Source organism: Odocoileus virginianus, chromosome 27 (assembly GCF_023699985.2).
Source record: "Odocoileus virginianus isolate 20LAN1187 ecotype Illinois chromosome 27, Ovbor_1.2, whole genome shotgun sequence".
Classification (NCBI taxonomy): domain Eukaryota; kingdom Metazoa; phylum Chordata; class Mammalia; order Artiodactyla; family Cervidae; genus Odocoileus; species Odocoileus virginianus.
Genome location: NC_069700.1, coordinates 34,780,513 through 34,808,125, shown reverse-complemented (window position 1 = coordinate 34,808,125; position 27,613 = coordinate 34,780,513). Strand labels below are relative to the sequence as shown.

The 27,613-nt window shown below is 47.7% G+C and overlaps 1 protein-coding gene across 4 annotated transcripts in view; it reads right to left on the bottom strand.

Annotated features, from left to right (window-relative positions):
* Positions 1 to 4,912: 4,912 nt before the first annotated feature.
* The window catches only part of ILRUN (inflammation and lipid regulator with UBA-like and NBR1-like domains), a 110,942-nt gene continuing 88,241 nt past the window's right edge, over positions 4,913 to 27,613 (bottom strand). For 2 of the 4 annotated variants that reach the window (XM_020888702.2, XM_020888701.2), the window contains 2 exons: positions 22,889 to 23,217; positions 4,913 to 8,128 (listed from right to left, as the gene is read on the bottom strand). In XM_020888702.2, coding sequence (XP_020744361.1) covers positions 8,093 to 8,128; positions 22,889 to 23,217 — 365 coding nt within the window. In that variant the 3' untranslated portion in view covers positions 4,913 to 8,092. Of the gene's footprint in view, positions 14,046 to 22,888; positions 23,218 to 27,613 lie in introns of all 4 variants that reach the window. The other 2 variants (XM_020888703.2, XM_070456575.1) reach the window with 2 other exon arrangements.

The following is a 27,613-nucleotide window of genomic DNA, read 5'->3' as shown; positions in this document are numbered from 1 at the left end:
CTGGCCAGGGCCCCTGGGGAGAGAAGGCCCTTTCTTGCTGGGCTCTAGGGCCCTTTCCAGCCTCACCTTTGGGGATGCAGTGAATGGTCACTGTTTCCAACCCAAGGCGTTGGAGGGAGGGCTGGCTCTCTGAGACCCTCCTGCGCGGGCTCCTCTCACAGGACACTCCGCCTACCCCACTCCCCACCATGCCCACTTTGCCTGTCTCCTAGGTCCCATGTCCCCCTCAGGGACATGTCTTCATCAGCCCTGGAGGACCCACATCAGGGGTCCTGGCAGAGGCTCAACACACGCACACACACAGACAGCCTCTTGACCTATCTTGGTAACAACTGCCCCAGCCGCAAGCCTATACCCTCGTGGTTCCCGGGTAAAGCCTGCTCAACTGCCAGGAAACCAGGATGTGGGGAAAGAGAGAGGTAAGTGAAGACAGAAGCGTGCAAGAGCTGGAGATGCTCAGGGGGTCCGGGTGCCTTTGACAGCAGGAAATGCCACGAGGGTGGGATGCCAACGCTACCTTGGTGCCCACCTGTGGCCTGGCCTGCGTCCTTGGCCCCAATACAGGTCCTTGCAGGCACCTGGAAGCAAACGTGTGAGCCCCAGTGCTCCGCCCCTGGAAGTGGTAAACCGCAGCGGCCGAACCAGTTCCCATAGGCTCCTGGGCTGTTGTTTTCAACCTCAATCGCAACTGTGACTCGCCGACCCCTCTCCAGGGGCCCCCGCAGTCTGGGGTCTGCGCTGGACTAAGCGGTGTCTGACCCCAGAAGTCAGGCCAGGCCTGCACGAGGCTCCTACACACGCGGTCGTTTCCTCACTCAACACGCGTACTGAGAGCCCCTGAGGACCGCCTCCTCGCCCTTGAGTCTATTTCTAGAGGGAGCTGGACCCTCTTCCAGAACAGTCCTTTCCTGCTTCCCAATTCCCATCCCAACCAAGGAGTACCTTCACAGCAAGGACTTGCTGTGGTCCTGGGAGAGACTCCTGAGCAGGCTGCAGATTTCTGGGACTCCACCTCCCAAATGCCCAGGGTCCCAGTCCATCTGGAAGGTCACAAAAAGATAACAGTGGCCACCACATACTGGACACTCACCTGCGCCAGGTATGCAATGCTAAACTTTTACAGAGGGTTTTGATTCTCATGATCCCTCTGGAAAAAAAGAACTGTCCTCGTTCACAGGCTAGGGCACAGAGGTTCTGAGGGCTGACACACGCTTGAGCAGCCACAGAGCGGAGCAGCAGGGCCCGGGTTCACAGCCAAGCTCGGCGGGGAGAGCTGAGGTGACACTTGCCCTGGAGGTGTGGGGATTTGGAATAGCTATTGGCACAGGAGCCGGGCCAGGCCAGTGTCCATCTTTTCCAGACAAGGCCTGGGCCACGTGGTGCCCTCTGCTGGCCACGGGCCCACCCGCACCAGCTCCCAAGTTGCACTCCCAGCACCCCGGGGGGCTGCTCCCGCCCTCCACACACCCCCATCCGGCTCAGCTCAGGGCTCAGAAGACAGTGCGCACAACTCAGGAGTCCCCTCTCCTCGCCGCCCCCCGATCCCGACCCTTCCTGTCCCATTGACCTGTGTTGGGGGGGGAACCTTGGCTGCTCAGAGGCCTCAAGCCACGACGGCCCAGCCTCTCCGGGATCTTGTGTCTTGGCTGTTGGCCAGGGCTGGTGAGCATGGCACCACAGGGCCTTGTTCCTTGGGCCCCAGGCACATAGCCCCCCTCCTCGCAGATTTCTCCCTTTCCCGTAGCTCAGCTGGAGGAATTCCTACAAGTTGACTCTGGGGCTCTAGGGATTTGGGCCACAGGAAATATGCTACAAGCTCCTGGGGCTCCAGTCTCCTTCCCCCAGGCCCCGGCCACCTGGTTCCAACTAGTCTCCCAGTGACTCTATAACCAGCTGCAGGGACACAGGGGTCAGGAACAGGATGGGGATCGGACAGGAGAGGTGCCCTGCGGCCGTGAGAACGCGAGTCGGGGGCAGTGGGGGGCGGTCTTCTTTAAAATATATCTATTTGGCTATGCCAGGTCTTAACTGTGGCACGTAGGATCTAGTTCCCGACCAGGGACTGAACCCTGGCCCCGGGCACTGGCAGCACAAAAATCTTAGCCACTGGAGTAGGAAGTCTCCTCGGTCAGAGATCACTGCAGAGGGAGCTGGGGCAACCCGCAGACTTTGAGGGAGCGTGTGACACATGGGGTCAAGTCCACTGCCACTCCTTTGATGACCTCATCTGGTCCTGAGGCTTTAAATGATCTCTGAGGACTCTCCCACACCGTGTTTCCTGCCCCAACCTCCCCACTGAACTGCGGGCTGTGTATCCATTCACCATCTCTGCACCCTCAGCATCCTCAGAGGAGCCCCCCGGACACCCCTGGACTAAGTCGAGGTTGCTTACGCCATGCTCCCAGACTTCACACCTGTTTCCTGGGGAATCGGAACACTCCAGGGTTACCTGTTCGCAAATAGCACCAGGCTGACTGCTGCATCTGTAGGTTGTAAGGGTTAAATGAGGTCATCCATATAAACAATTTAATGGGAGCTGGTCAGCCAATAGTACCATAATTATGGTGGACACTCAGACATTTATTGTTTGTGATGGAAAAACATAACGCTAGAAATAATATTTAAGTCAGAAATCACAGCCTTGGATAAACCCTGGGAAATGCTGAGGAACCATGGCCCAGCTTGAACATTACCATTCTAAATGATTTCAGCCCCCTCAAATTCTCATGGGTCTGGACAACACAGCCCTGGCTAGATCTGGCTCAGTCTCATAGCCCAGGTGGCTGGGGGTGGGTGAACCCCTTCAGACCACCACCTACTATCCTCATGCGAAGTGAGGTTCGAGGACTAGCAGAGCCCAATCACTAGGGTGCTTGTGAGAATGATGGAATCTTGCCCTCTTTCGCAGGATCTACTAAATCAGAATTTGTATTTTTAACACAGGTTTTGAGAAGCACTGTTTCAGATCACAGAATCTCAGAATATTTTTTAAAACCTGTGAGTTTCCACCAAAGTCCTGCTTTCTAAACCAATACATCTCCATTTTACAGAGGAGGTATCTGAGGCCCATCTGTCAGTCACGCTAGTTTGTCAGAATCCATTCTCTGAACACTCTTGACTCCCAAACTCATATACCCTCTGCCTTCTCAAGTTGCCTTGCTGGCTCTCTGCTCTGGAAGTGGTGGTGGTGGTGGAGTCGCTAAGTCGTGTCCAACTCTTGCAACCCCAGACTGCAAACCTGCCAGGCTCCTCTGTCCATGGGATTCTCTGGGCAAGAACACTGGAGTGGGTTGCCATTTCCCACTCCAGCTCCCTGCTCTACTCCCATTATTGAAAGAAAGGGCGGCCATGAGTGCCCTTGGAGGCTGTTCTCTTGGCGGCCAGACAAGGCTGGACACCAGGTGGTGTCTGGGAAAGTGGCCGGGTCAGAGCAAGCAGGTAGAGGAGGGGCCTTCCCAAGAACAGGGTGGGAGGCACCCAGTGCAGCCTGGGCTGGGACAGGGAGGCGGCCGAGAGGACCTGTTTGCTCTGCCTGGAGGGCTGGGCCCACACCACTGCAACCTCCCCGCCGCAGCCCCGGACAAAAGCTGGGCTGAGCGCCGCCCCCCCGTCACCTAGCCCCCGTGGGAATGGCTCCGGCCAGGAGCTTCCATCGCCTGCTTCTTTCTCCCAGGGCCTGGTGACTCCTTGACAGGTTACAGCCCCAAAGACAAACAGATTCTGCCAAGCAAATAACTGTCCAACGGCGGAGGTGTTGGGGAAGGCCTGGGAGTGGGCCTGAGCTGCCAGAAGACCCAGGTGACAGGGTGGGGGCCCTTCTTCTGCAGAAAACAAATAGCCGTGGGTACCTGGAAGGAAGCAGGATGCGGGAGCACTGGTGCGGCACGAGGGCGGAGGCAAGGTGCTCACCCCAGGGGTCCCTGGGCCAGTCTCCCTCACGCTGGGCCCCATGTCAGGCTACACAGGGATCTTGTGGCCGAGACTGGTTCTTCGGTGGCGCCTCTGTCTTATGTCATCTGTGGCCACAGGTTCCCTCACCCAACTGCCTGCAAGGCGATGGCCGGGGAATCCCCCTCCCCATACCTACACTCCGGCTCAGCGCCAGGGCCACTATTCAGAACACTCAGCTCTGCTGGACAGGGTGAAGGCCTGACCCAGGGCCTGCAATTAAGTGAAAACGTCAGCATCTGGGAGCCGATGCGCCGGGTCCTCGCCTGAGTGACAAGAACTCTCCTTCCCTCTGATCTCCCTTTCCCTTCAACACACACACACACAGTGATGCGGCTGAGGACACAGCTGAGTCCTGAGCGCCAAAGAGTCCTGAAAGCGTTGGTCTAGTGAACCCACCATTTGCTAATGTATTTGTCAATTAAGTTTCTTTCATGCTACAGACCTTGAAACCCAACTCACCATCTCCTGGCTAAGGTCATAGGTCTGTCTCACAAAAGTACATGGCGGGTAGGATCCAAATTTGCTTGTCAACTGCCTGGAGTGTGGGCCCTACAAGGTTCTCAGGCTCCTAGATCAGTCTGCAAAAATGTATCTAATCTGAAATCAACTAGAACCACACTAAGGAAACACATCAGGGAAAATGTTCCTTCTCCTCTAACTCCCAGTCCCAATTCACCCTTGTCTGCTGCTCCAGCAGGAGAGGCTGGTGGTGCTCGGTGTTAACACCCACGCGCAGGGCCTGACAGGCAGCACGCATCCACAGTGCCCACCGCCCACCCACCACCGCCGGTCCACACTAACCGGTACATCTGTGCTGGGGATGCAGCAGTGCCCAACAGAGGCATGCCAGAGGCCGCGGGACCTGAAAGCCACTGGACGGAGTTTCTGGTACATTACAGGGTCACGGAGCAGGTTACACAGGGACTTCAGGGCGCAATAAAATCACTGACACACATGAAAATAGGGTTTTTGTTTCTTTTTTTGGTGTGTGTTAATTTAATCATACAAATATTCATTTATACAGTAAGGAAAAACCTCCTCATCTTCATCTCCTCCCAGGCTCCACGAGGCCCCACCATGAACACCCACCCAGCTTGCTTGCTACATGCCAGTGTCCAGGAGGAGGCAGCAGCTACGCCGCTCCAGCACTCACCCAGGGAAACAGAAAAGGTGGGGCGGGGCGGGGAACCGGCTTACACTTCTGGGGCCTGGCAACCCCACCACCCTCTCCTGCCGGGGCTCACATTCAATTCGGGGAGGTGTTCATTCCTACACCTTCTTCCCTCCTTGGCCAGCCTGGGGCCACACTAGCTGTCCTGGTGAGGTTCTTTTCTGGCTGCAAGTGCCTTTGATGGACTGAAGTTTATGGCCAGTCCTTGATAGGGGAGAGAAGGCTTGTTTCTTGTAGAAAAATGCCCCAAATTCAACTGTCCCCATGGCAAAAAGAAAAAAAGCATGCACACGTGCACACACACCCACACACACCTCACTCCATGCACACAGAGAGGTTCCTCGCAAGCCTGAGCCCCTCTACCTCCCTTGCTGGGCTCAGGTCCTGAAGGACGGCACCTCCCCTCCTGGCTGCGAGACACAGGTGGTCCTGCCCAGAGGCAGCCTGCCATTTGGTAAAGAGTCCAAGAGGAACTGAGCAGGCAGCCTCTGCCGCCCCACCAGGATGGGAGAAGAGGGACTCCAGGACTTGCTCGGAACTCAAATCAGGGAGAGGAGACAGATGATGGTACAAGGGCCTCCAGGTCCTGGGGCGACCTCGGACTCCTCCCGCCCCAACTCCACGGCTCTGGTCTCGGCAAGGAGCCCACCTCTCCGAAGATGTGTACAGAAATGGTTTTGTTCTTGGGAGGGAAGCCAACATGCTTGGGACAATTACCTTCCCAGGTGAGACTGCCGAGAAGCAAGAGGAGGGGCAGGAGCCCCCTGGCAGGGCCAGACCCACCGACGGTGACCTGTGAAGTCAATGCTGAGTAACAAACGGCAGGCAGCTCCCCCGGGAAGAGGGGAGGGGGCGGCTGGTGTGGGGCAGATCAGGAGGCCGGGAATCAGGGGATGTAGAGCCTCCTGCAATCCCGTGTGGGCAGCTGAAGATGCGATGCCAGCAAGCGAGCAGGGGGCTGGGTGGGGGTGCACTCCAGGGCGGCAGCGTCCGGGAGGCTGGCACCAACGGTGGCGGCAGTCTGGGCCTGACAGGGCCCTCAAACAAAAAGCCATCGTGAGCCCCTGGCTCGGGCCTGTGGGGGCCTGGGCACCCGGCAGGGACTCCCGTCTACTCTGCTGGGAACGGGGTGCTCTGTGTGCATAGAGTAGGTGAGCCCTGGCTCCACCCTCCCTCGGGTTTCTCCAGTGGACCAGAGTTTACTCCGCCTTTTATCTGGGGGGTAGGGAGGCATTGGGGGAATTTCATACAAGCTTTTCTCTCACAGTCAAGCTTCTAAAAAAACAACAGTCTCAGAAGAGGATGAGGAGGCACGAACAACACACATGTTCGGAACTCAGACACCCAGACAGAGACAGACAGGCAGGCTGACCCTCACCCACACCCAGGCTATACGACCCCTTGCAGGCGCTCATCGACCTGGCCTCCCTGCCGGTTCCCACCCTCGGGGAGGGGGACGGCGTGGCAACAGGCAGGCAACCCAGCAACCGCACCCTAGATCCGTATCCCGGCTATCAAACCAACCAAGACTCGGGGAAGGAGGGGCTGAGAAGAGAAGAGGGCCTTTGCATATTCTTGTATCTTTGGCAGACAGCTGTTCTGGCCTGGTTCCAGCTCCCCATGGAGGTGTCCACATCCCAGCCTACTCAGAACCCACAGGACGCCCATGGGGCCACCCGCTCTTGTGAGCAGCCGCCCGTCCGCCTGGGCTCCGCTGGGCTGTCCCGAGTCCGCCTCTTCCTAGTCACTAAGCATCCTGCGTGGGGCGGGGGTCATTTCATTCCCAGCAAAACGTGGTCTCCAAGATCACGCGGTCAGTAAGCGTGGCCCTTCCCTGGGGCTACGTTTTCATACCTGAACAGCCCAGCCTCCGCTAACAGGCTGCGAAGACACCACACTGGACAACGGCAGGGAGACAAGGGGGGAGGGAGCTGTGTGACAACAGAGAAGCACGGGAACCTCCACCCCGCCTGCTGCACGCTCGCTGGGGAGCAGCACCAACCCTGTGCGCGTGCGCATGCGGTGCACGCACACACGCAACACAGAGGCACCGCCCCCAGAGTGAATGGGGAGTCGCTGTGTGCCAAGAATCCGAGAAAGGCGTGCAATGAGCGTGCTGGTGCGGGAACGGAGGTGATCTGAGCTGTCACACGCGTGTGCAGGCGGACACCCCCCGGCCTCAGAAGCTCCGTCACCTGCGCTCTGTCCTCCAGGCTTCCGCTGCTGGCCGCACAGGGAAGTCTGGTCTTCGGAGAGGTTCTGGTGGTAACAAGCCACAGGGCTGACGCATACAAATGTCAAAGGTGTAAATCAACAGAAGATTAAAGAGAAAAGAGGAGGAAAAGCATGGTAATTCACTGGCTGGCGCCATTAAAAACAAACGGGGGGTCAGAGACTCGAGGAGTCAGGAGGCGCGGCAGGTGTCCCCCTGCGGCGCCAACCCGCACGGTCCCCGAGCAGGCCACGCCAGCTTTTAACCTGAATCGCTTCCAGAGCAAGCAGCTATTCTATAAACAGCATGTTATCCTTTATCTAAAAAAAAAAAAAAAAAAAAAAAAAAAGTTGGGAAAGAGGGGAAAAAATTAACATGTGCTCAAAACTACAACCTGTCTGTAGGCAAAATAATTTTTGTTTAAAAAGATGGCTTTTTTCCCCCATTTAAACATTTTTTTCTGTTCCTTCCCAAGCAACCTAGTGACTTGTTAGACTGACACCTAACAAACAAAGCCCAAAGTGGCTGCATGGATCTCTTCTTGGTAGCCTCAACACCACTCCTGCGACTCGGCATTCACACATGCACACTGAGTTTACTCAAAACTAGTCTTTTCTGCGTCTTCCTCTTCTTTCAGGACGGGGGTCAGAGCCAGGGGTCCGTGCGATGTGGTCTGCAATCCAGAGGAACCCCTTGCCCTCCCCCCCCAGAGTCAAGCCTTCTGTCTTTTGTTAGTTTTTCTTCTTGCTGACACCCGTTTAAGACTGGCCGAAGGGGTAAGGCCCGTGGAGCCCCTGGAAGAGAGTGAACACAGTCAGTGGTGGCAGACACAGCAGGGACAATGAGACAACCAACCCAAGTAAAAGAGCCCACAGTTCCCAGTGAGCCAGAAGGGAGCCCCGAGGCACAAACACGGCTCGAGGGCTGACTTTGCCACGCAAAGCCTCAGGAGGCCACAGATCGCAGTGAGAGGTGCAGAGTGTCATCCCTCAAGCACATCCAAGAGAGCGGAGGCTGGTGGGCAGACTCCTCATCTCTCAACTTCTACATCAACTGGAACCAATTTCCCTCCACCCAGGTCACAAAGGCTTCCTTCCATCTAGACAACGCCTTACATCTCTGCTAAAGATCCTCGGACACCACTTTCTGCACCTTAACTCAGATGTAGGCTATTGTGGGCTGATGACACACACATATATCAACACCACAGACACTGGAGTAGAAACAGTAGCCGTCCAGCAGGCACCTAGGAAAGGCATGGCAGCAGGGGCTTGGCATACATTGTCTTTACCTCTCACCCCAAAGGCCAGGTGAGTGTTGTTATACCCATCTGACCGATGCCCATCTGACTGCAAACATGAGGAGATTTGTTCAAAGTCATGTAGGTAGTAAAGGGCAGAGCCCAGAGCCAAGCCCAGGTCTGATCTTTATTCTCTTCACATTGCCTCTCCCTGGCCATGTGATGATAAGGTTTGTTCCAAATTCCCAAAGGCATTTTCTCTGCTGCTTGGCTGGTGGAGAAAGCACCACAGTCTCACTTTTCCCTTATGTTAAGAATGAGACACCAAGAGGTGACAACCCCAAAACAGCTGAATGAATTCGCTGGAGGATGTTCTGAGCCTCCCCACTCCACCGCTCCCTGGAGCATGCACCTTGAAGAGACCTGGTCAATGCCAAGACCTGGGCAGGCAAAGGTAACTGGGAACGAGCCTCACGAAAGGTCTGACAACCCCAAGCTGACTCAGAAGCAGCAGGGCCCTTGGACCATTAGCTTGTTAAAGACGTGGATGGTTAGAATCTGATTTTCTTTTTAAAAATGACACTTTCCTTTGGGAAAAAAAGCAAAAAAGTGCATGCTTGCAGGGCTGCCAATGATCAGAACAGAATCCCTTTTTGTTTGATGCCATCTTTCCAGCACACCTGTCCCTGAGCAGCTCTTGTCGGCGCCCAGGAAGTACTACTGAATTAATAACTAGAAGACAGGCATTTCTCAGACTACAACCTGGAGCATCAGACCCTTTTAAGTCATGAAAATATTGGCCTTTACAAACCAAGTTTTTCTTGTTGTTGTTGTTTTTGGTCACATGGTACGGCATGTGGGATCTTAATTCCCCAACCAGGGACTGAACCTGTGCTCCCTGCATTGAAAGGTGGAGCCTGACTACTGGGGAAGTCCTCTATACCAAGATTTTAAACAGCCACCCAACTTGGGGACACACGCATCCAGGTCATGCACCCATCTGATCACAGCCTTCTAGGTCCCAGAGAGGGGGGCTCCCTGGGAGCAGTTAGCTTGAGACGCATAGCTCGCACTTGTTCCCAAGGCGGTGGGCGGCGGGTTCCACAGAAGCAGGAGGAGATCTAGGTTCAGGTCCTGGCTTTTCCGCTTAGCTCTTCAAGTGGCCCTGAGTAAAGTCCCTTCCCCTAAAAGGATCTCAGACTGCTCCTTTAAACTTACAGATTTAAGGTCCTAGGAGCTGACTCAAAGTACCTAACTCAAGAGGCTGAAAACAAATATTCTAAGGAAAAAAAAAAAGTTCTTTGATCATGCTTATTTAGACCAGAGGTCAAAGCTGCCAAGAGTAAGGAACATGATATTCAAGTTTTTAGTTTTCGGGGTTTTTTTAATCCCCCAGTGGAAAACACTGAAATTGCTTTTTGTCTTTTTATTTCCTCCCCCATAAAAAGCCTCAAGAGATCAGATACAGGGCTCGAGCTGCCTGATGGTACTGCCGAAGAAGTGAAAATGGGGGACAGACAGGCCAACAACGATATAGCATCAGCTATGTGCCGGGTGCTGCTGGAGCAGGTGAAAATGTTCTCCTGAATTTTCACACAGATAAACTGGGCTAAGCATGCTCTCCAAGCTCACAGAAGTGAGGCAGTAACCTGACTGAGAGCACAGAGCTGGTGAGCGGAGCAGTGGTGGTTAAAATGCCATGTCTGCCAGTCCCCAATTCACTGTGCTGCCAGCAGGCTGTCACCACCTCGGTGGTCACAGACCCATCCACTTGGTCAAGTGTGGGCAGGAGGAGCAAAGGGCTCTCAGACCTCATGGTGTGGGGCTTGGCTGGAGGGTCACACGCCCCAGAGGTGGAAATTAAAGAAGCTTAAAACACGCTGCCCTCAGTACTTCCGGACAATGTTCACTCATGAACAACAATCCTAGGAGAATGACAAAGGCGTAGATCCCCATAAGATTTAGAACCAACACAAGGCTCAAAGGGCTTCATGCAGGAAAGCATGCACAGAGAGAAGAAACCCTGAAAAGCACACACGCTTTCATCTTCTGTGAATTTTTTTTCCCTTTTACCCTAAATTAGACTACTTTCTAGACGGAAGCTTCACACACTTCATGTGGGCCTTTATAAAGCAAGCACTAGCCCTGTGACTTGTCTGGAATGTTTGGAGAAGGGAGTTGATGACTTTGCCAAGGAGTGGTCGCACGTTACTAATTACAGATAAAGTGGCAGAGAGAGGAGTATAGATACAGGCATTTTCAGATCTCCACCTGAAGACTCTGGTCCTTAGAATATGCAGTGTGGTATTTAACTAGCTTAGATTAAGAATTATTGTTGACCCCCTATTTACTGACTGAGGTGCTGTATGCCTTGTGGAAAGAAAAATGCCACCTAATTGCCTTTCATCCAGAGAATGGCATATTGGAGTTGTTGACGTTTAATTGGTGCAAAAACATGGTTTGAAGAAAAAGCTCTATCTTCCCTCCCCCCCAGATTAACTACTATCGCTTCAAGGAAGAGAGAGGGAGCTGAGTCTATTTCAAAACTACTTGATCATCTAGATTCCCCACATGCAGGATTACAGGCATCACAAGTGGGTCACAGAACACAGCAACGCAACCCCAGTCACAGAGGAGAAGCCTGGCGGAGATTCCAAGAACAGCTTGTCCAGGGTGTCCGATGGCAGAAGGCCGAGCAGGAAGTGCCTTTCCTAAGAGTGGGATGGAGATATATTCGAATCGAGAGCCCCATCCACATTTCAGGTTCCAATGGAGTTCCAAGACCCCGTGTAACAGGTTCTGGTGGCTAATGTCTCCAACGCCAGTCTAAAAGGGTTTGGCAATATAGGTAAGTGTTCCCTCTCTCCTGAGACCTAGCGGCTCTTCAACTTGTTACCCCTGGGAAAAGCAAATGCCAAATATTTTCATTAGCCTGGCATCCCTGACATCTCCTCTACAGCCTCTGTGCCACTAATAAGGAAAACAGATCAAGGGATGGATGCATCAGATGGTATCACAGAGCCCAGAGTTAAACTCCAACAAGCAGAGAAGGAGGTCATCACAGCATGATTACAAAGCTCACTGAGTTTGATGCAAGTTACCCTCCTCTCTATGAGGATTCATCTCTCCCCACATCACTAGCAGCAAGGCCAGATTTAGGCATACTAATAGAGGGTGTGAATGACAAAACCCAGAGAAGAACTCCTCTATCTGCCTCTCAAGGTCTAAAAACCCCCAGGACCAACTTACACAGAAATGGCTTTTCAAGGGCTGCATTTCTTGGGAGAGGCCCCACATCTGCGAAGGGACCAGAAAGCGTTCCTGACGAAGGAATGGCAGACTTTAGGTCCACAGGTGTTGAGGTGCTGCCTGTTTGCTTCAGTCTTCCCTAAGCTTTGCGATGAACACTGTCATGGCTGTGAGCCCTGGGACCTCAATTCTACTGGCCATGGGCAGGTGAGTCCCCTTAAACCGCTTGAGGCCCACACTAGCCAGCTAAGACGGAGGGGCCTCCTTGCTCGTGGGCATCTGGGAAGAGACTCTGGCCTCAGGCCAGCTGGACTGTGCTTCTGAAAGGTAATAACCATTGTGAGCCAAAATTTGGCTAACCTCCTAAAATATTTTTAAAAGAGAACACTTGTAGACATAAACAGACAAGCTCAGTTTCATTCATCACAATCTTCTGAAAGGACAATTTAAGATCTAGTACTTGTGGGCCTGGGCTCAAAGCAAAACTAAAAATAAAACTATCTCTATGATTTGTTTTTCACAATGGTTGATAAAATCAGTGATTTGGTTTTCACTGATTTTATGTGAATGGGCACCTACAATATCTTTAAATTCTTACTAAAATTACACAGAAATCAAAATAACTTTTCTAAAAAGGAGAACCAAAAACCCCAGGAAACTAGCTTTGTTTCAGCTGGAATACTTATTGATGTTTATCAGTAGGAAGATCATGCTATTAGAAGAGAAAGTTGCCCTTTCAAGATGGTAGAACCTGTTTCTGCCACTTATTTGTGCCTGGCATACAGTTAAGACCCAGGTGTCAGTAAAATGAATGAATGAACTGTGGAATACTCTGCATTGCTGAGCCATCTGTTTAACCTTCCAGGGGAGAAAAAAAGATTAAAATTCCTAATGAAACAAGGATGTCTTATGAGGGCTTTTGGGGTTACTCTTTCTATATGAGAGCTGGTTTAGATAAAGCATCACAACACAAAAACTTTCACATACCTGTCTTTATTTTATTTGTGATTTGATTTAAATAAATAAAAAGGTTCATGCTGGTTAATAAAAAGGCAAGAGTGTTTGCTGCACGGCTGTGAAATAGCACGCTCTCGCAGTGTGTACTGATAGCAGCATCAGATAACACCACTGGGCCCTCCTCTCTCTCTCCTTGGCCAGCCCTAGTCAACGTTTTGCCACCTAGCACTTCTTTTGTATTGCTTATGTGCCCTGAATGCAAACACAGAAGAATACACGGTTTAGTACTGAGTTCTGTTCTGATCCTGCACTGCAGATCAGCTGCAGGGAGGCCCTGTCACGGGGCTGGCTTGGCTGGTGAAGGCCAGAGACTCATCAAGCCCTGATGGAAGCTATCCGTCTCTCGTTAATTAGAAGTCAAGTCTGTACTGCAGCAATGGGCAGCGCAGCGAGGACTCCTCTCTCAGGAGCACACAAAGCAAGGCCTTTCCCTCAAGAGGTGCTGACCACTCGAGGCAGCTCGCTGGCAGGACAGTAGGGCCAGACCAGCATGATGGGAACTTCTGTGGACACTTTAACCTTGGTGTTCAAGCCACAATCATGTGACAGTCCTCAAAATTTCAAAGATGTATTTGATGCAGTGGCTGAAGACAAGTGTGAGACTCAGCCAAAGAAAAGAAAACAAATGTACGTTTATGCATGAAAACTGCTCATGGGACAGGCTCAGTTCACAGCCTTCTGCGTCAAAGTTGTGCTTAAAAGCTTAACTCAGTTTTAAGCATGGTGAACTGGTGTTTTAAAAGCCCTGTATAGCATTTTTTATACTTACCTTGATAAGACAGTTTTTCTGTTGCTCTTAACTAACTTCTACAATCCTGCTGGGGACCTTCTCCATCCTCCCTCTACCCACCCACCCATTCCTTCCATCATGCATCCCTCATTCTTCCTCTGTCATTCATCCTCCCAAGCTAGGACCAAGCTTTCAGAGCCTTCACCTACTTCCTGACAGATCAAGAAAATCACCATAAAGAATAAAACTCAAACATCACTGTGAATGAAACTGTATTACTGAAAATCCTACAAGGAGATAAAGGATATTGGCTAAGTTCGACTTCCCCTTTCATTAAAGACTTCAGAAAAGGCTATTTACTATTTGAAATTCTAACCCCCAAGATATCATGTACTAGCAAGTGTGCTAGAATCCAGGTGACATGCTGGCAGACAGAGGGCTCACTCATGGCCATCTCCTAGGGTACAGGAGATTCCTAGAAAGGAAGAAAGACGTGATAAGAGTCTCACTGGGGAGGACACCTAAAAGGAGGGAAAGCTTACCCATGTTCCCCGCCACGTGGCCACTGGTACCATCCCGCGGGAGCCCTGAGGCATGGGGTGAGGCTGCCGGCCCAGCCCCACCTCCTCTCACAGTCTCCATTCAAGCCCCAGTACTCCCCGGCCTCTCTCACAGTGGATTCACAGCATCACCTCCCCTACCCGGGACAACACTGGCTGAGGGAGAATAAACAGTCTCTCCTTCAGCCATACTTGGCTTCATCTTGCCACTTCCCTGCTCAAAAGCATTGTGGGCGCTCTTGTTTCCTTTCACATTAAAGGTGAACTCTCCTTTGCTTGGCTTTCAAAGGCTGTCCTCCAAAATTCACCCCACCCTCTTTAGGCACACCTCACTCAGCACAGTCAGGCTGGCTGGTGTCCCAGGAACACTGCCTGTGAATGCCTCTGGGCCTTCCTGCATGTGGTTCCTTTTTCCTCCAAATCAGTTTGAATCTATCATTTTACTTTCTTTTTTGGGGGGGAGGGGGTCACACTGCACGGCATGTGGGATCTCAGTTCCCTGACCAGGGATGGAACTCAGGCCCCTGCAATGCAAGTACAGAGTGCTGACCACTGGACCACCATGGAAGTTTCAGTATGAATCTATCATTCATCAAGATATCAGTTTCCCGGCTATTCCCAAACCTCATTGCCTTCTCCTTCCTTCAAATTCAAGAGCACTCAAAACTCAATATACTCCATCTTTACTGGTCTCATTCTTTCCTCTGAGAGAGTCACATTTATGTAATCAGAGAGTAAATTCTTCGAAGATTAGGAAGGATTAACACAGGCAGAGCAACCGAGGACATGTCCCTTACTGACTAAATACCAAAGCTCCCTGTTAGTTCTGACTTGCCCTTAGGTGGTGAAATTATAGCAAAAAGCCCAAGACCTTGGACATTCAAGCTTCTGCAGGTCAATGTCCACAGTTTTGACAAGGGTCTCCCTGAGTAGAGCTCTAAGGAAGCCCACACGGTCCCCCTGACGTACAGCCGCCCTGGATCTCACATTATGCACCTGGTCCTGCTGGAGTCGGGGCAGACTTGGGTGAGAACACCTGCACGGCACACATCCGCACATTTCTGAATTAAACTTATCTCTTTGAAGCTGTAAATTGAGAAAGTTCCACTCTGAGAATTTTCATCAGAAATTAAAATGCTAAATTCGGAGTACAGGGAAAAGAATACATCCTTACAAGTGAAGTAAAAATACAGGAACACTAGCTCTGTTTCAGTTACAAGACTGTCCAGGTGTCAGCTCAGCCTAAAACAATGCTCAGAGCCTCAAAGCACAGAAGATAGAGCGAACGTTCAGCTTTGAAGCTGTTGAGGTACAAAAGGGAAAGTTCCTGGAGGTAACTTTTTATTCTCAAGTAGTAATGTTACAAACAACAAAAGACTTTTTCTAAGGCTCATGGTGTTTGCTTAATTTATTTTTAAAATGCACACATGACCCATTCCAATGCAAACACCAGCAAGGGTGGGAGGACTTTACAGGTTCTTCTGGGCTCTCAGAAGGGAGTCATCTTAATATCATTAAACCAGAGTTTCCTAGCAAACCTCTTCTGTACAAAATGTGCTAATCTGCCAGCAAACTGGGTCAGCTTCCTCAGTTGCTGGGCACTGCTTTCTCCTTGGCTATGAATTCTTTTGTGCTCCTGAAGATGAACAAGGTCTCTACCACCTGACATTAAGTGTAGAGACTACCTTCAGAGAACAGCAAACAAACTTTCCTTCCTGCCAGCAGGCCTCAGCATAACGTAGTCTAGAACATAAGACTCAAACTGGGTTCCCTGAGTTCCAGCCCACTGCCCACCCCCAATCTGAGCAAGTCATTTGAGCAAGTGAATATGAGCAAGTCAGTGACAACTTCCTTACTGGTTGTTACACTTGGGGCCAGGGAGGTGCTATTGGCTTCCAGTGGGTAAAAGTCAGGGATGTTACTGAACATCTTAGACTGCATACGATCTGCACCACCCTGCAACAAAAGAAGGCTCATCTGACCTAAAATGCCAGTAGTCTAAATCGGCTGGCTGAGAGAACCCTGCTCAACACAGACTCATCATTTTGCGGACTGCAACCAGGCTCACAGTGTTAGATATCATCCATATGAAATGACTCCAAATATGTATCTCCACCAAACCCTTTCTCCTAAACCATATTACCAATTTGGATGCACAACAGCCTCCCTGATACCTCCATTTGGATGTTTATAGAAATCTCCAATGTATTCCAAGTGGAATTCCTGATCTCTCCCTACCTCTCCCACAGCCTTTCCTCTCTCCATGTACAGCAATTCCACCTTTTCATTTGCTCAGGCCAAAATCTTGTTGTCATTGTTTATTCCCCCTTACACCACGCTTCCAACTCATTAGCAAATCCTGTTCGTTCTAGCTAATAAAGCAGACCCAGACACAGATCACTGCTCCAACCTATCTGGCTACCACTCTGGCACAAAGTGCCCATTCTCTTTATCCACATGATTGCACCAACTTCCCCACTGGTCCCCTGCTTCTATCCTTGTCCTTTACTCTCCACATGAGTGTCAGACACTGATCTTTCACTACATGAAGTCAGAACACATCACCCCTCTGCTCAAACTCCTTTACTGGTTCCAACCTCTGCCCCTCAGGGCAAAAGCCCAAGCTTTTGAAGCCAAGCTTCACAAATCCTTCCACGATCTGGTTTCCATCCTGCAACTTCCCCTCCTTCTACCTTCTCTTACCCACTGTGGTCTTGAACAAACCATGTAAACTTCCACTTCAGGGCTCATACTAACTGTAAAATATTCATTGTCCAGATAGCCTTTGCAGAAACAAAATCTGGCTTTAAAGGGAGTAAGACAGCCCTAAGCATGTTCTAGCTTTAAAATATTATGTTCAAAGGAAGATTTTAGATTCATTACAGGAAAATGAAAAAAACTCTAGACTGTATCTTCTGGCCACAGTCAAGGAATACAGACAAGGTGCTGCTGTCACAAAAGTGAGTTAAAGGAAATTTCAGTGTCACCAAACATCTATACCCAAGTGACCATGCGGTACCAGGGAATCGTTTCCCTTTATGGAGGCTGGAGAGAGAGGCTGATTTCTGTAGCTGCCAGAGATAGCAGCTTGTGGAGAGAGAGGGGTTTAGCAGTAGAGAAGTCACATAATATCTGGTCAATAATTGGCTTGATTCTCATTTGAAATGTAGCAGTGTACCACAGAAAGCATGCTATCCCAAGTCCACAGATGTAAGCTCAGCCAATGAAAATATGTACTTGAATACTACTTGTAACTAGGAAGCAAGGCAATAGTTGGTCAAGAAAGCAGACTCAGGAGTCGAAAAGAACTGGTTCTGTTCATATCCTGGTTTTACCACTTTCGAGCTGCACAAACTTGGGCAGGTCATGGAACCTGTGTACCTTAAGTCTCAGCAGTTGTAAACAGGGATAATGACAGAGCCTGTATCATGGCCCTGTTGTGTGGACTAAAAGAAACGGATGTCAGACTGCTGCCTCTGCCTCTGCCTCTGGGGGCTAGGAGGCAGGGAGGTGACTGGTGTTTTTATAATAAACTTGGTAGAACTACTTAGCTCCTTATACTATGTACACTGATAATTTTAACAAAAATTAAATTAAAAAAGTCCTCCACACAGTGCCTGGCAGAGTTAAGGGCTCAACGAGTTTATATAACTGATTACCACACTGGCCCCCACAGGGGAGGGGGTGGGTGCATGTTTCTGCTAGCTGTCCCTCGACAGGAGAACACAGCTGGACAGAACATCAAGTGACACAGTTTTCCTTTCAGCTTCTTTGCGCCATCTTTATGCCTCTCAGGGAAAGGGGCTGCACCCGAGCATGAGGCAGCGGGAAGGACGTGCTGCCCTCCACTGCCAGCAGTCCAGCTAAGGACACCAACCACCAGCCTGTGGGTCCAATTCAGTGCCCTCTGAACCGAGCAAATGTTGGGCCCACTTCCATTAAATCATTTCTTATTATTATGTTACACTGACTGGACTGTGTAGATAATAAGATCCACAAGCCATTACATCCTCAGGCCCATAAAGCAGATTTGCCTTTTCTAAACTTCTCCCTATAACCTCCTGTTTTTGTTCAGTGGCTAAGTTGTGTCTGACTCTTTATGACCCCATGGACTGTAGCACGCCAGGCCTCCCTGTCCTTCATATCTCCTGGAGTTTTCTCAGATTCATGTCCACTGAGTCAGTGATGCTATCTAACCATCTCATCCTCTGCCTACGTTTCTAAACCCTCACCTAAGCAGAGAAAAATGAGCTCTTCCTTGCGGTAGGTTAGAAGAAAGGTGATTTCTGATATAATAAAAGCTGACTAACTTTTTCAGCTCCAGATCCAAGATATACTAAAGGGCGATTGTCAGAGAGAGAGGAAGAGGAGCAGGTGGAAATTGTGGGCAGGCAGGGCAGATGGCACTCGGCAGTGGCTGACGCTCGAAGAGCACGAGGAACCTCCCCCAAAGATAATAACACGTTTCTCCTTCTGAACCAGCACTTGGCGGAAGTAATAACAGTGGTTCAGGCTGCAATCAGTTTAAAGGAGGAGTATATGACAAACAGCAGCTCCAAACATTAAAAAAAAAAAAAAAAAAAGAACAAATACAAAATAAGAGGTATAGTCCAAGTAACAAAATGAATAAATGAATCTGAGATTCTTTTCAGCTCCTCCAATGTGAATCATACTCAACTGCTAGAGGAAGGAAGCAGCACCTGGGCTGTCCTGAGAGTAGGCCCTGGGCTTTGGCCAGTCACAGTCATACTTCCAGCTACCCTGAATAAGACCATTTGGTTTGTACCTTACTCCTCTGTAAGGCCCTTCTTAAAAAACACTGAGAAATTTTAAAAATTACTAGTAAGTAAGAAAAAGAGGTATCTAATTTCAACAGGGTTTATTTTCTCATTCCGTACCTCTATAGATTGTTTTCTGCTACTATCTAACACTGTCCAAATAGAAGCTACCCCGGCCTCCAGAGATGAGTCACCGTTAGAACGCATGGCAAGAGTAGCCTTGAGTCAACAGTGTGACTGTTTGTCCTCACAGGCTCTTGAGCGAATCAAGTAAAAGGGTTCATTAAAACAGCACCAATACTTGGTCTGCCTGTTCACCTGGGACAGGTCAGCCACAACTGAGCTAACAAAGAGGCCAGCCAATTTTTAACAAAAGCAGTCAGATTTATGAATCCCTGGAGCAGGTCAGCATATACTTACTCACTTTTCTGACTCCCTCTGACAGTTCTCACACAGGGAGGGCCCAGCCCCTCTGGATGTTGAGGGATGAAGCTAGGACAGATGTTCCCACCCAGAGCTCCCTGACTCCCTCCCCACAGCACACAGCGCTGGGTCCAGAGAGCTTGGATTACTCAAGGGAGGTAGGGGAAGGGATCCCGGGGTGTCCAGCTCCTGGCACTGACAGATGTGCCATTATGTTATCTACTCAGCCCTCACAGAAGGTGCATGGAGCAATCTTTTCATCTCATCCTACCAACCTTAGCAAGTTAAACTGTAACTATGGAAGCAGCAGGAAACTGGACCGGTCTCCTAAAACTGTGGTTATGGGCTTCCCAGAGCATCATGCTCTCTCCAGCCTTCAGGCAAGGCAGGGAATTTCTTTAGAGTAAATCAAATCTATTGCCAACTCAGTGATCCCTGATACCAGGGCACAAGGTCCTCTGCCTATCTACCCAATAAAGATGATACCTGGGGTGAACTGAACACCCCTGCTCTAACTCTATATTTCGAGGGGGCTAGCTCAGTCTTTCCACTCATTCATAAATAAAAGGGAGCTATTTATTATTAACACCACATGGTTGGTGCACCCTGAGAGTAAAAAGTTTTTATTTTTATCAACTAAAAAAAAGAAATCACTTACTGTAAAGACTCAACAAATAGAGGAACTCCCCCACCCCCATCAAAAAAAAAAAATGCCACAGGCAACCCCCAGTTTACTTTAGAGCCTCTCACTTCAAGTTCTGTGTCTTTCACACCTTGATGACACTTGTCATTGACTCAGTTAATGCTTCTGATCACAGGAAAAACAAAACAAAGGATGATCTAAGCAAAGCCCAGGTTCACCTACTAATACCTTCAGTAATGTGGCACCTGGATTGGAATCCCAGCTCTGTCCCTCACCAGCTGTGTGATACTGGGGCCAGTCAGCCCCTCAGAGCTTTCGTTTTCTTATCAAAATATGAGATAATACATCTAAAGCACTTGGCAGCATACCTGGCACACAGGAATGATTAAAAAATAACTCTAGTCTCTACTTGATCTCATCACTTGGTCAAGTATACCCCTTCAGAACCTTAAAGAGTCTTGCCTTATAAATAAATAAATCTATATTCTTAAGCCAAACACAAATGTTTAGAAATAGGAATGATCCCTGCTTGAAGATATCCACTTAACTACAGTCCCAATTCTTTTCAGAGCCATTTGTAATTATTCTATCCAAACTTTTTCATCTAAATGAACACAGCGCAACTAACTGAGCGTCTCCCCCACTCGTAACTCCTAACCACACCCCCTCACTCAGTATTCTTCCTTCAGCACTGCAACTGCTCTGTTATCATCATCCTCCCTGTCTTTCCAAACCTGTGCTTTTACACCAGCTCCCTCTCTCCTTTATCTCTGCCTTCTTAACTAACCCCCAGCCATGCACACAAATCATACATTTTGACTGTGCGGTGCTCTACTGACCAAATTCACACTTCACCTGGACTGAAAGGCATGCCTCTTTCATCTCCCCCACTGTACTGAGAACTGCTAGCTAGTAGGGATAACTTCTATCCTTCACGTCTCCATATTCAATAATGTACACGGATTTGTACGTTAGCGCAGATGTGTCGATAAATCCTTACTGGTGACGGTCTATCCTCTACCTCATTTCTAAGGAGTCCTCAGAGGCAGAGCTGACTCCATTTTAGCCAGAAATGCTATTGGAGGACTTGCTAGTGCTCACACAAGTGCTTTCTGAATAAGATTCTGATTCACTTAAGAAGAAAAGGAGGCTCTGATTTCTCTTTGGGGTCCAAGTGCCACATTCTCAACACAATTATAGGCAACAGTCTTGCATATCATCTCCAATGAGAAACTTTTCTCTGTGGTTCTTGCAAATGCTATTTCTAAATGATCCTACAGAGTTTATGAAACAAGCCGCCACCTCCACCCAGGCCAGGGCAATGACAGACTTAAAAGGCAACAGTCCCTAAAGCCATAAAGGATCAAAAAATAATTAACAGGTTCACAACCCAGGAAAACAAGCGCAGTGCTCTGGCCAGGAACAGCAGCCCTTTCAGGCTACAGTGACGGGCGGGCCACGGAGCTCGACTGGGTGGAGGGGCCTCCAATACAGAAAGCCCTGGAGCAGCAGGTTCCGCTTCCTGCAACTCTCATCTTCACAGCACGCTCAACTGCTTCCAAGTTCTCCTAACAGGGCGTGCCTGCCCTAGGGCCTGTACCACCTGCAACAGCTGCACCCTGAAGGGTTAAACTTAAGGAAGAGCTATCTGGAGCAACAGGAACTTAGAGGAAAAATCTGTTAGTGTTAAGACGTGAAGACTTTCCTCAACTATAAGCCATTGCCTCGCCTATTTACTTCTTATATCCTGTATGACTAACATGATTCCACACAATCCTTTATAATGACCATCAAACTAATAAATCAATCTTGTTACACTTCTACTCAATGAAGTCCCTCTTTAGACCATGTGGAGAAAGAGTTCACATCATCAAGTTTCTTTTCTTAATTTGCCTGTGGCTGTAGACCACATATAAAGCACAGATCAGAAAAATGCCATTCTTAAAACAGAGCAAGCTGTCCCTCAAATAAGGATCAATTTTATTTTTAAAATATTGAGGGTGAATGCCAACATGAACCAAGCAAAGACTTAACAGTTATACGAAGTGGGAGGCTAAGCCTAATGCATCACATTATTAATCAAAGAAGGAACAGCAGTGCTCACAGGCTCTGTCACACAAATCACCTACAACAGTTAGCTCTCAGCAGCACAGGGCTTTATTCAACCAACCAAAAACAACCAGGAACCGTCATCACCCTTAGCAGAATATGGAAGGCGCTGTGTAGTCAGCAAGCATAGAGAAACAGATCAAGAGATCAAACACCCAGAAGACAGTCTTAGAACAATCAGAATATTTAAAATTATGATTAACTCAATAAACAATTCTCTCACTTATTCTGCACACGTGAAAAGTCAAAATATCACTTGGGCCACTCTGGGTTGTGGGTGAGGAGGCAGATAGGCCACAAGGGACTGGAAAGATAATCAAGACTTGGAAACTAGGTAAATAAAGTGGAAGCCCAACAACATATAGGATAAATAATTAAGTCTGTCTTTTTCTTCAGGAAAAACACTCTACCAAAAACCAAAAAAAAACACAGTAGGAACAAATTGCAAAGGTGTGTTATTGCTCTACATTTAGTACACATTCACACTGGAAGAATGCCTGGTGATATTTTGACTTTCTTTTTTTTTTTTTTAAATGCTAAAGGTAAAGAACTCTGTTCTTTCAACACCCAAACCAGAGCAGAGAGACAGCAGTATTTATAAAATGTGGATGGAGGAGTTAACACCCACAGGACCTGGAGATGGGGAGGGGGGGAGGGGAGAAGGGGTAGGTTTTTGTGCTATTGCATTGGCAGGAGAGCTAAGCAGTCTTAAAGAACATTCTAGGCTTCTAGGTCTGCCAGAAGGGGTATCACAAATCCCAACGCCCACCACCTACCCCTTCTCCTCTTCTCCGAGGGCACCTACCTTACTGTAAGTCACTACTGATAAGTTGTTTGCGTGACTGCTGGGGGACAGATTTACAGAGTTCTCTGAGGGTCTATTCTCATCTTGCTCGGTTTGGTCAGGAGCAGGAGCCCATGTGATTTTGCTGATCGAGTCGAACTCGGAACCCCCAGGGTCTTTTAAGTTGTTTTCATCTGATTGTCGGTTCTTTTGGGGAGAGGCAAACGGGTTGAAGTTTCCTTCTACCTTGCGATGTGGCTGTGTGTTGAACTCCGTTTCAAAAGATGACAGCTGCTGCGTGACTCCTAAAAGTCCACCCACTTCCACACTGAGAATGACCCAGATGACATCTGAAACAAAAAGGCAACTCATGTCAACGCCCGGCATACCCTCAAGGCCCAAAGCAGCCATCACAGAGAACCCCAAATACCACCCAAACCACACAAAGAAATGTTCCTCTACATGCTAGTTTAGAAGCTTGCTGACAGAATAATCTATTACATTTGCATTGCAAGCAGTTCTACATTTTTAGTAATGTCAAGTTCAAACTCTGGTACAAAATCAGTAGAGGTCTGTGGTTGAGACCCATGAAACTATTTGTAAAAAGGTCCCTAGTTGATTTTGATGCATAACCATATATGTACAAACCCAAAGGCAATATTTCCACAATTACAAGCTCATGGGTTTTGCTTTGTTTTGTAGATTTAACTCAGAAAACTCAGGGCAGGCATAACTCTTGAGTTTATTAAAAAAAATAAAGAAGTGCCTATAATGACTAGAACTGCAACTTATTAACCACCACTGGGCAATTTAGAGTGACCACGTATTGTCCAAACTAGGACAACTTAGAGTAAACGAGGTAACTATTAACAGTTCTACCAGGAGGAAGCCAGCACTGACCCTGACATATGAGAACAGATATCACCCTGGCTATTTTCACCATCTACGAGTTGGTTTATAAAGAAGGCTGAGCACTGAAGAATTGATGCTTTCAAACTGTGGTTCTGAAGGACTCTTGAGAGTCCGTCCCTTGGACTACAAGGAGATCAAACCAATCAATGATAAAGGAAATCAACCTTGAATATTCATTGAAAGGACTGATGCTAAAGCTGAAGCTCCAATACTTTGGCCACTTGATGTGAAGAGCTGAATCATTGGAAAAGACCCTGATGCTGGGAAAGATTGACGGCAGGAGGAGAAAAGGACAACAGAGGATGAGATGGTTGAATGGCATCACTGATTCAATGGGCATGAATTTGGGCAAACTCCAGGAGATGGTGATGGACAGGGAAGCCTGGCGTGATGCAGTCCATGGGGTTGCAAAGAGTTGGACACGACTGAGTGACTCAACATGTTCAACAGAAATCAAATTCAGTATGCCTCAGGCTTTCTAAAATAATTCAAGTTAACACCAACTTCGCCTTTCTGTCATATATGGAAACTGCACCATCTACACTCAAACCGTAAGAGGTTTGTTTTGAAAGATGCATTGTATGACTTTTGGTCATAATTCAGTTCTTTATTTTCCTTTCCTTGTCAGCAAGTACTTGTACTCAAGTAACCCTTATGGCACTTAATAATGGCCCCAAAGCGCAAAAGTACTGATGCTGGCCAATTCAGATATGCCAAAACAGAAGTCATAACGTGCTTCAACTGAAAAGGTGAAAAGTTTTCAACTGAGTAAGAAAAGAAAAGCAAAACCATACACTGAGGTTGCTAAGACTTACAGTAACAAATCTTCTAATCATGAAACTGTGAAGGAAAAAGCAAACTCATGCTAGTTTTGCTGTCACACTTAAAACTGCAAAAGTGAGGGCCATAACGAGTGATAAGTGCTTTGGTAAGATGGAAAAGGTGTTAAATTTGGACAATAAGCTATTTTGAAAGAGAGACTACATTCACATAACCTATTACAGTATATTATCTTAACTGTTTATCACAGTTAGGTACGTACAGGGAAAAACAGTATATATAGGGTTCAATGCTGTCTGTGGTTTCAGAATCCATACTAGAGATCTCAGAACATATCCCCCCCATAGATAAGTGGGGGACTACTGTATAAATAATATATAAGCCTAGAACAAATACACTAAGAAGGAAATTGAAGAAAACTCCCCTGGGTTATGTTTGTTCTCAATTTTCAATTCTATATCTGAGGAAGGGGATCTTAATTGTCAGCCATAAATACGTGATTTAAGATTAGTGATTTGGAAGCTATATTAAGAACTTGGTTGTATCCAAATAAACTGAGCCAGAGCCGTAGTAAGTGGAGATGCAGTGACATCTACTGTTCACTTCTATAATGAGCAACTCTTTTTACCTATGGTGAAGAGGAAGCTAACACTGCTAATAACATTAGTATGGATCAGAGGAATGGACATCCATTCCAGACACACTGTTAAAGCAAGTGTGAATCTTTACATAAACTAGTATCATAAAAGCTCAACTTGCTGATTTAACACTGCAAACAAAGACAGGCAGAGTACACTTCATTTAGAAATGTGTAACAGGAGCCAGGAATGGTGGGTCAGAGGACTATCATTCAAGACTTTCATACAAGTTTAATCTCATAAATTGATATGATGTGGCTTTTAAAGAACAATTAAATGGCAGGCAGCCTGAGGGAGACTCATTCTGTGCTCTCTTATTTTGCACTTTCTAACCAAAGGCAACATTTCTTCACTCTATTATTCATTTTTTCCAAGCAAAATGCCTTGTCTTACAGTACATTAATTCCTACTTTTGTCTACCACCCATCTGTTTACCAAAATCCTCTTGCAAATACATGGTATGGATAGCATACTAGGCTATAGGTCATATGTTTCATTCTCTTAGCCCAGGAAACTCAATGCTTGTGAGAAATAACAGACTTTTCTGAAGGCTATTAGCAGTACAAGACTAATGCTTTGAGAACTAAAGCTTCTTTATTACAACTCACTGAGCCTTAATCACACTTAAGCCATCATACTCTCTTCACTTTGGCTATTTTTCTGTACTGTTCACAGATTCTACATACTAGCTGTAAAAGAAATGTCACTTAATAAGTCCCTGATTTATGAACAACAAATAATAAACGGCCCAGTTCTGATTCTCCAAAGTTACTACCACAATGGTTCGTTCTCAAGAGTACACTATGCCTTTTACATGGTACCATCTGAGCCCTCCTCATTCTACCTATGGACCTCACATTTCAGAATGTGTTCATCCCACACAGAGTGTGTGTGCTGTTTTTAATTAAACAAATTAAAAGGATGATAAAGAATGGCCCAATAGGCCTATTTCAAAGAGGCTGACCATTTCCAGTTCTTGCCAGAGCACCTTAATTACTGAGATTAAAACTGCCAGCCAGGTATTTCACTCTCTCTCATTCAAGTACTAAAGCAGGCCAGACCCTGCTTAGCTTCTGAGATCAGAAGAGAACCGGCGCATTCAGGATGGCATGGCCGTATACCAGGTATTTCACTGTCTCTGATGATAAAACCACAGCCGTAAGGAACTTTCAGTTCAGTTCAGTTCAGCCGCTCAGTCGTGTCCAACTCTTTGCAACCCCATGAATCGCAGCACACCAGGCCTCCCTGTCTATCACCAACTCCCGGAGTTTACTCAAACCCATGTCTATCGAGTCGGTGATGCCATCCAGCCATCTCATCCTCTGTCGTCCCCTTCTCCTCCTGCCCCCAATCCCTCCCAGCATCTAGGAGTTATCGAATGGAACTGTTTCACTTTCTAGATGAAGGATTTGCGGTCTGGAGGTAGAAGTGATGGCCCAAGGTCAGACTTCAAGTTAGAAGTTGACCACGATGATGATCAAGACCTAGCTCTTAGTATAGCTTTTTAAACCCACACTTCTTTCTTCCCCACAGGAATTTGGGAACCAAGTGTCTAGGGAATGAAAGCTTTAGTTAAGTCAGTCCCATTTCCTGGGTCCATAATATCTTTACTGACAGGCATATGATCTTTGGCACTAATAACAAGAATGGGTCAACAGGATGTCCTAGAAAAGTAGCCAAGAAAAGAAAACCAAGTATCAAGCAAGCCTACACAGTCAAGACTTACTGAGCAAATGGAGAAACTGAGTTTAGATGTCTTGCCCTAAGGCAATTTTTTAAAAAGCACCTGAGCCAGAACTTTGGGGCAAGAAGATGCTGCAAATCTTATTTCCTTCAACTTGTCTCTTTTACATATAATAAAACCTTTAACAGTAAGTATAAACTTTTAATAAGTCTATACTTCTTGTAGAAATGTGTAATAAATTGCTGAAGAGAGAACATAACCTTTTAGACTATCAGAAGTGTGGAGTAGAATGGAAACATTAAAGTGGAGACAAAATCCATCATCTTAATCAATCATGCTGACATACAAACACATCCCAGATTAAAGAATATGAAAAACACTTAAATCACATCATAATAAAAGTAAACAAGAACCTATGATTTGTCCACTAAAATAGAAATAGTTAAATTAGTACAATATTAGAACTGGTAAACTTGTTTCTTGTGGGAATATAGGTTACAATGTATTTATAGTACAGGAACAGGTACAGTGGGTTGAATATAAGTAAATGGATAGTGGGTGCAAGGTTTTTCATTATGGAAGAAGGATGTTACAGTAAAGCAAGCAAAGAAGGCATTCTAAAACCCTGTGGTACTGGATTAAAGTCAGACACATCAATATAAACTCACCATTATCCTAATATATATACAAATAAAGAAACAGAAACAATTAGATACATCTGTATACAAGGGG